This window comes from Mandrillus leucophaeus, unplaced genomic scaffold (assembly GCF_000951045.1).
Source record: "Mandrillus leucophaeus isolate KB7577 unplaced genomic scaffold, Mleu.le_1.0 Scaffold139, whole genome shotgun sequence".
In the NCBI taxonomy this organism is placed as follows: Eukaryota; Metazoa; Chordata; class Mammalia; order Primates; family Cercopithecidae; genus Mandrillus; species Mandrillus leucophaeus.
This window is the reverse complement of record NW_012101354.1, coordinates 2,886,901-2,897,482: the sequence shown is the minus strand read 5'-3', so window position 1 is coordinate 2,897,482 and position 10,582 is coordinate 2,886,901. Positions and strand designations below refer to the sequence as shown.

Genomic DNA, 10,582 nt, shown 5'->3' with positions numbered 1-10,582 from the left:
TTTTTGAGTTGGAGTCTCGCTCTGTCGCCCAGGCTGGAATGCAATGGCACGATCTCAGCTCACTGCAGCCTCCAACTCCCAGATTCAAGCGATTCTCCTGCCTCAGCCTCCTGAGTAGCTGGTTTACCCATTTTTAAAAACGTTAAGTAAATACAAAATATATATGCCACCCTTAGAGAAGGTAGCATACTATACACATTATTTTTCTTCACTTGGAGATCTCTCCACAGCAGTATGTAGAGATCATCCCCATTCCTTTTTACAGCTGCACAGTACTCTGTTGCATGAATTTATCAGTTTATTCAACCCGTCCCTTTACTGATGGAGATGTGAGTTGTTTCCAATCTACTGCCATTATAATGGTGCTGGAATAAATTGCTTAGTGCATGTTACTTCATTTTTGCCAGACATCTCCAGGTACATCTGTTCTCACTTTAAAACAATAATCTGGCTGGGCGAGGTGACTCACGTCTGTAATCCCAGCCCTTTGGGAGGCTGAGGCAGGGGGATCGCTTGAACCCAAGAGTTCAAAACCAGTCTGGGCAACATGGCAAAACCTCACCTCTACAAAAAATACAAAAATTAGCTGGGTGTGATGGCATACACCTGTGATCCCAGCTACTTGGGAGGCTTTGGTGGGAGAATCACCTGAGCCTGGGAGGTTGGGGGTGCAGTGAGCTGTGATCATGCCACCGCACTCCAGCCTAGGCAACAGAGCAAGACCATGTCTCCAAAAAAAAAGAAAAAAACACGATGATCCTACGCTATAGATATTGGGCCCCCCTATCTTCCAAACTAGAAGATAAGCTCTATGTAAGGAAACAATTACTCTAGTGCACAGCAGAGCTCAGCAACTGCAACAGCACATTACAAAACAAGCCTTTAAAATGTGGAGTGAGCACCCTTGCTCCTACTCCTACCTTACCATTCTTTTCCTGATACTCTGACATCTCTTCTTAAAAAGTTACTGTTGTCAAGGAAAACACCACAAATAAACAAGCAGTTTAGTTTTATTTTCTCTGTGCATTTGCAAAATACTCAGGACCAACATAAAAAAGAAATACCTCCTGTGGAAAAAGTTACATTAAAAAGGGGAATGGGGTGGGGGTGCTGAAAGGGATTAGTACCTTAGCCCCAAGGAGCTACAGCATCTCTGATTGGTCCAAGGAATAGAAAAGATATTGGGAAGATGTAACAGGAGGAAGGAAAAATGTGAATTTACTGAGGGAGAGGGCCTCGAAGCGGGCCTCGAGGGGGAACTGGTGGCCGGGGAGTGGGTCTGGGTGGAGGGAGAGGCCCCCGCTGGTAGCCATAGGGTGGGGGTCGTGGAGGGCCAGTGTATCCATGCGGGGGCATCAGTGGAGGAGGTCCACGCATACCATGTGGAGGCATAGGACCTGGGTGACCTGCAAGGAGTAAAAGAAAAGTTAGTAAGGGCACGGGACAAGGGATGTGCCTACAGGAAGCTGTAAGAACATGATAGGTGCAGATGAGGGAGGTGGCTAGAGACGACTTACCCATGGGAGATCCGAATGGAGGCCCTCGGGGGGGCATCCCCATTGGAGGAGGTCCAGGATGAGGCATTCCAGGTGGTGGTCGGGGTGGTGGCTGCCCCCCAGAGCCTGGGGGTCCAGCGTGGGGATGTCCTAAGCCATGAGGGCCATGGTGTGCCAGCTGCATCTGAGACATCCCTATGAAAATAAAACAGACACAAGAAGAAAAGAGACAAAGAGAAGGCAAAGAAAATAGAGAAAAGAAGAGAACAAAATTAGAAAGAAAGTGACATCAGAAAGAGAACTATACAGAAAAAAGGGTACAGAAAATAAGGCTGGCTGGGCACAGTGGCTCATGCCAATAATCCCAGCACTTCGGGAGGCCTAGGTGGATCACTTGAGCCCAGGAGTTCAAGACCAGCCTGGGCAACATAGTGAGAACCCATCTCTATCAAAAAATACTTTTAATTAGCCAGGCATGGTGGTGTGTGCCTGTAGTCCCAGGTACTCAGGAGGCTGAGATGGGAGGATCAAGGCTACAATAAGCCAAAACTACACTACTGCACTCCAGCCTGAGTGAAAGAGTGAGACCCCATCACCAAACAAACAAACAAACAAACAAAAAAAGAAGGGTGGTAAAAAGTGCTCCCTATCCTTGACCCTATTCCAACAGCACAAACCAACCAATTACTCAATCAACTCCTTACGCTCGCTTCTCCCATGATTTAGGTACTGTAATAGTAATGCTGAAGTATAGAACAAGTGGAGTAATGACTCTGTTGATAGGATTTGAGAAAGTAGCAGAGAACATACTGCCTAAGCCAAGATCTAATTCTAAAGGATGAATGCTTCAGGAGGGTAAGATCATGGGAAGAAAGCATCCCAAGCAGAAAGATTACAGGTGTGTCAAACAGCACAATATATTCCAGGAAATGCCAGTTAACTCAGTAATCAGGAGCAAAATGCAGTTACAGAAATGAGGGGCAGGGGCCAGCTCATAAAGAGCTGTGAATGCTATGGTAATGAGTTTGAGTTTTACTCTGTAGGTAAAAGGGAGCAACAGAGTCATTTTGAGCAAGTGTGTGCACATCTGTGTTTTAAAAAACCTACTCTGTGAAAGTAGATCGAAGTTAGGGAAAACTGGAGTTCAAGTGGATGGAGATTACTACAATAAATTAAGTGTTAAATAATGAGGGAATGAGAGACTGAACTAGGGCACTGGCCATGGGGAGAGATGCCACTGATATTAAATAAGACTTGGTATTAAGAGTGGGGTGATAGGGAGCAGTCAAACATCGCTCTCAGATTCATGAATTAAGCACCTGAAAAAAAAGACTGCTAGAGAAAGAATGGGTTTGAAGGAGAGGGACAGAAAAATGACGCTATCTATTAAGCAGCAGCATTAAAGCATTAAGGATCCAGAATGTCAACAGCTATGGACTAGAGATACAGATCTAGGAGGCATCAGTATATACCCAATTAAAACTATAGATATATGCAGAAAAGAGAAACAAGCACAAAAATCTAGGCACAAGTAGACAAGAGTCTAACATGGTAGCTGAGATTAAGGAGTCAGAGGGGTGGAGGATCTAGAAAAGCAAAAGCAAAAAGAGACGAGAATTTCAAACAGGAGGACACGACAAGTTTCAAGTACATCAGAGGTCAAACTAGATAAGGAGCAGAAGTGTCCCCGAGATTTGGCAATTAGGTCACCACTTTGAGCTGGAGTCAGAGAAGAGAATGGAACTAAAGGTTAAAGAAATAAAAACCAGCAAGTATAGTCTTCTTGTCAGAAAAACTTAAGAAATGGATACAGGGAGGTGGATGTTAGAGAGTATTTTGTATGTTTTTATAATAGAATGTATGAAGGAAAGGAAACTCTGAAACTGTTACTGTTGAGGAACAAAGGACAGCAGGGTGAGAGGTAACAGAGATGTTCTACCAAGCTCTTCCCTCCCAACAAAGCACACCTACCTGGATGGGGCATCCCACCTGGTGGGAATGGGTGAGGATGTGAGTGTCCATGACCAGGATGTCCTGCCCCTGGGGTTCCTGCCGATGGGGGGCCATGTCCTGCAGCTCCAGGAGGCATAGGTGGTGGGGGCATGGCTGGGGGTATCCCAGGTGGGAGGGCTCCAGGAGGTGGCACTGGGGGTGGGAAGGAGCCAGGAGGAGGCATGCCTATAGAGGAAATGGAAAAAGGAAAAGTTAATGGTAGTGAGGAGAAAATGTCTTTAAAGAGCCTGTCCTGATCTGGCCTCTCCGGGCAGGGTGAGCTCTTTCCCCCTCCTCCCAGTGCTCTAAAATCAAAAGCAATGTTAGAAAAGTCAACCAACTTCACCCTCCTAAAAAAACCCAACAACTTTCTTCTCCACCACTACCATCACCCCTCAGTCCTCTTCCCATCACTCACTGACTCCATGTCCCAATCCCCTTTCAGGCTCTTTTTTTCTTCCTCCTGACTCTCTCCCCCAACCTTAAGACAAACAAATTTTAACCAAAAGCTTTACCTGGTGGAGGAAGCCCAGACCCCAATGATGATACCACAGGATTGGGGGCAGAGGGTGGAGGAGGTGCATCTGCAAACAGCTGATGAGGGCGGTCAGCCTGGGAGAGCGGGTTCTGAGCTGCCAGAAGTCGTTCGGCTGCTGAGCCATGGCGCTCACCCTTGGAGTCCTTCTTGAAGGCGTAAGATACGGTGATAGGGCGGTTACAGAGGTACTGCCCATTCATGGCTTCAATTGCTGCATCCGAAGCATCAAATGAAGCAAAATTAATAAAAGCATAACCTTTGGAGTTGCCTGTGTCAGGGTCCCGCATAATCTTGGGGGTTTGTAAGATGACCCCAAAAGCGCTGAAAGTATCATAAAGCAACTTCTCATCAATCTCAGGGTCCAGGTTCCCAATGAAAATGTTGGCCCCTACATCCAGGTTTTTGTTGTGGGCTGATGCCTTGTTCACCCGTATTGGCTTCCCATAGAGTTTGATCATGTTCATGATCTTAATGGCATAGTCAGCATCTTCCTCACTCAAGAATTCCACAAAGCCATAGCCTGGAGAAGTGGAGAAGAGGAGGTTAACAACATAAGAGATTGAAAATGGGGTAAAACTCATCTACCCTCTAATCACAAAGAACAAGAAAGAAACAACCTCACTTAAGAATGGTTCCAGAAATAAACTGAACAGAGGCTTAAAAGAAAGAAATACTTTAGGTTGCTCATGTTATTCCAAAACAGTTGTGAATACTGCCGGGACCCTCCGGAAGCAAACTGCCCCTTGTCATGTACTCACCTTGGTGCTGGCCAGTGACTCTATCCTTTGGCATGTGGGTGTTAACTACTGGTCCAGCCTGGAGAAACAGTTCCCACAGCAGTGGTTCACTAACCTTCTCATCCAGGCCCCCCACGTACACAGTGGCATCTGAAGGGAGGGAGCAGAAAGTTAGAGCAAGGGTGAGAGTATAACATGAAAGAAGGAGGTGATGGAAACATGAAGATGGAACCCAACCGGGGGAACTGGGGACGCGGGTAGGGGACAGGAGCAAAAAAAAAAGTTAAACCCTTAAACTTCTCTCTCCAGGACTTCGGGAATCCTCTGAAGTCTAATTTAGTATTCTGAGTGGATTTTTTTGTTTTTTTGAGTGAGAACTCAGCAGGGGATTGGACGTAAGTATCACACCCACAGGCCTCAGCCAGCACCTGGCCACCCCGCCCCCAGGAGGCACGGGGCCGGTCTCGCGCCCTCTGGGGAATGGATGAGTCCAGTCTCCCACCCCTGCAGAGGCACTTCTGGCTGTAGTTGGGGTCTCCTAGCCACGCTGAGCCCATTCCAGACTTTCCCCCTCCAGTTACCCTGGTTCCGCTCGGAGATCGGCCCGGCAGCCATGGCGAAAGAGCTCCCGCCGTCTCCCAGCAGCAGTTCCGCCTTCTGACCTCAGCACGACTTCCACTTCCGGGGCGAAGGAGGACGTAGCGGTGGGCGGAGCCGCGGAAGAGGTGGGGCCTGGAAGCGGCTGCAGCCATCTTAGGAGCCTCCAAGACTTAACTCGGGTTGGGCGGTGGAGTCCTGCGCACCCGCGCTGAGGTGCCGCTGCTAGTGGTCTTAGCGAGGAGGGCGGAACGGAAACGCTCAGACCGTCTTAATGCACTGCTAGACTTGAAAGAATCACACTGCTCCGAAAAATGTAAATTCGAAAGCTAAAAGAACAAAAACTTCAGTTTTCATGTATTTTGTGGCCAGTGATGATGTTTTGTTGTCCAGAGAAGGATGTGCTGAAGAGTCCCCCCAACCCGAGTACTTGGCTGCTTTCAGGCGCAGAGGGAACCTTCCATCTCGCCTGCAACCTTCTTGCAGATTTGGCCTCAACAGCCCTGATTTGGGCTGGAGGTATTTGGTTTTCCCTCAGGGGAGGAGACTGCGAAATGTCTGAGCTGGAGTGACGTCTGCGCTCATCTCGTCGTAATTGCATGGGGAGGGTGAGGGCTGCTCCAAGGTGGTGTGTGACCACAGGTGAGGGGTGGATGGGATCGGAACTCAGAGACTTCAGTCTGGATCTCTAGAACAATCTGGCCCCATCTGCCTCTAAATGGGAGACACACACGCGAATCCTTTCCCCAAACTGCACTTGAATTCTGCAGAGTCTCACCAAATCCAGTTCCCCTATTTCCTTAGCAATAATACGGTAGATGCCTTCCTCTCTTGGATCATACCCACCTTTTACCCACCACTTCCCTACCTAGGAGAATCCTTTATTCAAACACAAGAAACAATGCCAGTAATGTGTATAAATACTATGCTTTAATGAGTCCCTTAAATAGAAAATTCCGCTACAAAAATACAGAGGAGACAGGGTGTTTCCTGTATCCGCCTCATTCCCATAGAAAACTATAAGGGAAGAAATAGAAGTTGGAATTAAAGCAGCAGCAAGGCGAGGTGAGAATGCGATCTCTAGGCCATCTTGTTGGGACTGATGAACAGCATCTCTGATCTCACGATTTAACATCTGGTTATCCAGAAGGGATGGAATTGGTCTAAAAAAACCGATCAATTTCTGGATTGTTTTTGTTTCTTAATCCTTCAAATGACAAGAAACAAAAATATCCGTAGGAACTAAGCAAGACAGGACAAGAGTTGGAGCAGTTAACACCACCATCTGCAGCAGAAACTCAGACCTTCTTAGTGAACTTAAGGGCTGGAGTGTGAAAGCTGAGGTTGCAAGTCCAGATACAAAAAAAAAAAAAAAGGATTAGACAGAACCCTCCTCTACCCCAGATCCCCCTCTGCCCTGCCTTTGAGAATGCCCACAATTTCAGTGGGATTGAGAATGGTATGTGGATCTCTTTTCTTGGAGTGAACTTCAGGAGATATTCTTGGTGTCCATTTCCGTAATAGCTCCTGAAGATGGGATAGCTCATCCTGGAGGCCAGAGATTGTAGGAGCTGAGAGGCCCATCTGGGGAGGAGGCAAAGAGGAACAGAGAGGAATACTGTTGTAGCTCTGGCCCCCTGCTTCTCTGCTACTTCTGGTGTCTTTAATTCTGTTTCCCTTTCCAGCTGTGCCCTAAATTCCACTTAATCTAAGCCACAAGCACTTTCCCGCACCTCCTACACTCCCAAACCCTGTTTGATACCAAGAGGAGTAGAACTTCACTTCCCATTCCCCCCAGCCTTCAGCTCCTTGCCTTTCCAGCTCCTGTTCATCTGGTTCAGCAGAGTCAAGTCCCTTCTCCCACTCCCAGTCTTATTTTCCCTTCTTACCTGGACCTCAGGCCTTCCCCTCAGGTAGCAGCGTCTCCAGAACCTGATCTGGGGTCCCAGATATCCAGGCAGCAGCAGCCCTGGAGGTAAAGGGCAAGCTCCCCAATGTGAGGGGAGACCCCATTCCTGGTCAGCCAGGCTTTCAGAGGAGATAGCAGGTCGAGGGAGCCAACGAGAAGAGACTGCCAGCAGGGAGGGACTGTCCCGCCAAGGACAGAGCTGATTTAAGGGGGTCAATGCTCCTCTAGAGAAGAGCCACACAGAACTGGGGGGTCCAGGAATCATGAAGCTTGGCTAAAGGGAAAAGGAAATCAGCTGGCAACAGAAAGACCAGATAACCCTAGTTTCCCCAATCTGGATCGGGATAGGGTGTCCTGCCGCCATCCACTCACTGTACTGGTGACTAGAACTACAAGCCTCCCCATGAGAATTCTTCTACCCTCCTCATTAGGCTTCAACTAAGCCTCAGGACTGATTAAGGTTGATTTTAGGGCAACTTATGTGTGCATGAGACAGGAAGATGAGTAAACAGACTTGAGGAAGGACAAAAAGGGTGCCCTCTGTGCTATTCTAGGACTTCTGTCTTCCTAGGGACACCCAGGGACTATAAGTGACAGCTGCAGAAGAGTAGTGGAGTAGCTTTCCCTAAGGAACTCAAGACATTGTGTCTTTCACTTCTCACTGTCTAGTAGCATGAGCCTGTGGGAACGTCAAGGGAATTTAGGAAGTTTAGACACTTCACCTGCGGTCTAGGGAGCCAGGAATCTGGACAGTGTTCTGGGTCATAGCCAGGATTCTGGAATTGTAGTATCTGTGCATTGCTATAGCGTAAATCCCAGTCCCAGACAGACAGCTGCAGGTTAAAAGAGTTCCCAGCTGGGGGCTGGGAGTATCCTGGGGTGTAGACTTGTGTATAGGAGTTTAACTGGACAGAGGAAGCAAGAAAAAGGATGGTTACACACAATCCTCCCACATCTAGAGACAAATCATGAGATTCTCACCTCTTATTCTAGGAAAGATATAGGGCAAAAGTCCTGTCCTGAAAATGAGACTAAATCTCTCCCTCCCCACCCACAGACCTCACTTCTCATAAAACAAATCAAGACCAAACTTCAGAGAGTACATCTCAATGGAAAAAAAACACGAGTCAAAAATAGAAGTCACTGACCTGTCCGCTCTGCTTTCCGCGCTCCCAGGGGGTATTTCTCAGGAAGGTAAGGGTGTCAGGAACCCTGACGCTGTCATGAAGAGCAAGAAGGAAAAACTCAGAGAATTCAAAATCAGCTGGAAACTGCTGGAGGAGCTGCCAGACACAATCAAGGAAGAGGAGAAACACCGGAGCCTGAAAAGAGAGAAATTAAGAGGTTGGAAGGGATTATTGGGACCCGAAGAGGGGGGATGATGAGATGATAAGGGAATAGGGGGCACTATGGAGGTCGGGGAATGAAAATCTGAATTGAGGGTAGCAGGGGCTTGTGAGGCCTCGCTCATCAGGATCTTCATCTCAGCCTAACCTCGGGGCCCTTCTGACTGGATTCACCTCCAGTGAATTATACAAAATAATTTTCTCATTCTCTTACTTCTTTAGTAATATCCCCCCGATGCCATCCCAAATTGTTCTCACCTCTTCACTGGCCCCAGTTCCCCCAAGCCGAGTCAGGAAGGGATGTCCAGCTGCCACCCACTCTCGCTGCACTAGGGATTGGAAGCCAAACAGTGTTCGGGCTTCGGGGGCTGAAAGCAGCTGGACGAGTGAAGAGAGGAGGCCATTGAGATCACGATCACCGCGCTCTGGGTGATAAAGAGGAAGAAGGGACAAAGAAGAGGGGTCCAAGAAACTAGGGCAGAAGAGAATGAGAAGAGAAGTATGGCAATGAGAAGTGAGAGGCACAGAGGGGAAAGGTTTGGGGTAGGAAGGATTGAGAGAGCACATAGAAGTGAAGAAAAAACAAAGACCTTGAATGATTCACGTCCTAGACTCCACCCGGATAGAAATACCCAGTTTCACATGTAAGGGGCAGAATCATAATTCTCAAACCAGCTTCCACACTGCCCTTCCCACCCCAACCCCAGTCCCCATCCACTGATGGAAGGAAAGGAACAAAGGGGCTAAGACCATCCTAGTGTCAGGGACCACAAGGTGTGATGGGGTGGCAGAGAGAGCACTGAAGGATGAGAGTAGAGCTCGCAGGTAGTTCCCAGGAACAGGAGAGGAAGAAGCCTTATGGGTCTCCCTCCCTGAATGCAATCTGGTCAGGTGGGTAAAGAAAAGAGGCAAAGAATGGAATGGGCTTACCCAAGGAACTCACCTTGAAGTATTACAGAACGAACCCTGGATGTCACTAATACTGAAATGTCACTGGCCTTTCGAAGACAAGCCCTGGAGGAGCAGATGAGGAAGAGGGAGGAAAAATGATAAGCCTAGGGGAATGGAGTGATGGGTCATGGGATGGAATAAGGCCGACTCCAAATCCTACCCCTCTTTCTTCTAAAAAGCAGAAAATGGCAGTCTTTTTGGGAAGCTGAGGAGAAGAACTAAAGAAAGGCCATTTAGGAGCCCAAGTTAACAGAAGGTTGAAGAAGGTTGAATTATAAATGATGGCTAGAAGAAGCGAAGGAGTACCTGATATAGTCCAGCCATCGTGTTCCTTCCAGGGCTGAAAGCCATTTATCCTCAGCCACAGATGAATCTGATAGAGGGTAGAAAGATCAGAAGGGCAAAGAGATTAGAACTCAGGATTCAGGATTCAGGTTGATAGCCTGCTGGGTTAAGAATAGGAATGAAAAGTAATTGTAAATGGCCAGGATGGTTTTCTAAAATTAAACTGTGGTGATGGTTGTACAACATTGTAAATACAATAAAACTCACTGAATTGTATACTTCAGTGAAGGGTAAATTTTATGGTATGTACATTATGTCTCAATAAAGCTGTTTAAAAAAGAATAAATTGGGGTCAAGAAGACAGGAAATCAGTGAGTCTGTGGGAGAGGTGGGAGAGATGGGAGGTGAGTAGAAAACAGTCTCACTGGCCAGGCACGGTGACTCATGCCTATAATCCCAGCACTTTAGGAGGACGAGGTGGGTGGATCACCTGAGGACTTCGAGACCAGCCTAGTCTAACATGGGGAACATGGTGAAACCTCGTCTCTACTAAAAATACAAAAATTGCCGGGCATGGTGGCAGGCGCCTATAATCCCAGTTACTAGAGAGGCTGAGGCAGGAGAACCGCTTGAACGTGGGAGTTGGAGGTTGCAATGAGCCAAGATCGTGCCACTGCACTCCAGCCTGGGCGACAAAGGGAGACTCCGTCTCATCTGCCTCTTTTTTTTTT

General features: G+C 47.7%; 2 protein-coding genes across 2 annotated transcripts in view; both read right to left on the bottom strand.

Annotated features, from left to right (window-relative positions):
- Positions 1-992: 992 nt before the first annotated feature.
- SF3B4 (splicing factor 3b, subunit 4, 49kDa) lies at positions 993-5,982 on the bottom strand. Its single transcript, XM_011973642.1, has 6 exons — positions 5,345-5,982; positions 4,785-4,913; positions 4,004-4,546; positions 3,468-3,674; positions 1,518-1,691; positions 993-1,406 (listed from the first exon to the last, which is right to left on the bottom strand). The coding sequence occupies exons 1-6, from the start codon at positions 5,376-5,378 to the stop codon at positions 1,219-1,221; spliced, it is 1,275 nt and encodes a 424-aa protein (XP_011829032.1). The 5' UTR covers positions 5,379-5,982; the 3' UTR covers positions 993-1,218.
- Positions 5,983-6,271: 289 nt separating this feature from the next.
- MTMR11 (myotubularin related protein 11) overlaps positions 6,272-10,582 on the bottom strand; it is an 8,641-nt gene continuing 4,330 nt past the window's right edge. The window contains exons 11-17 of the mRNA XM_011973641.1: positions 9,873-9,939; positions 9,559-9,629; positions 8,874-9,040; positions 8,418-8,591; positions 7,992-8,174; positions 7,250-7,543; positions 6,272-6,944 (exon numbers count right to left, since the gene is read on the bottom strand). Of these exons, the coding sequence (XP_011829031.1) occupies positions 6,756-6,944; positions 7,250-7,543; positions 7,992-8,174; positions 8,418-8,591; positions 8,874-9,040; positions 9,559-9,629; positions 9,873-9,939 (1,145 nt within the window). The 3' untranslated portion in view covers positions 6,272-6,755. The remainder of the gene's footprint in view (positions 6,945-7,249; positions 7,544-7,991; positions 8,175-8,417; positions 8,592-8,873; positions 9,041-9,558; positions 9,630-9,872; positions 9,940-10,582) is intronic.

Coding starts and splice junctions, on each gene's coding strand:
- SF3B4 (XM_011973642.1), bottom strand. CDS start 5,378: ATGGCTGCCGGGCCGATCTCCGAGCGGAACCAGG. Junction 3,675..4,003: donor GTCTGGGCTTCCTCCACCAG/GTAAAGCTTTTG, acceptor TTTCCTCTATAG/GCATGCCTCCTCCTGGCTCC. Junction 1,407..1,517: donor TCCATTCGGATCTCCCATGG/GTAAGTCGTCTC, acceptor TACTCCTTGCAG/GTCACCCAGGTCCTATGCCT.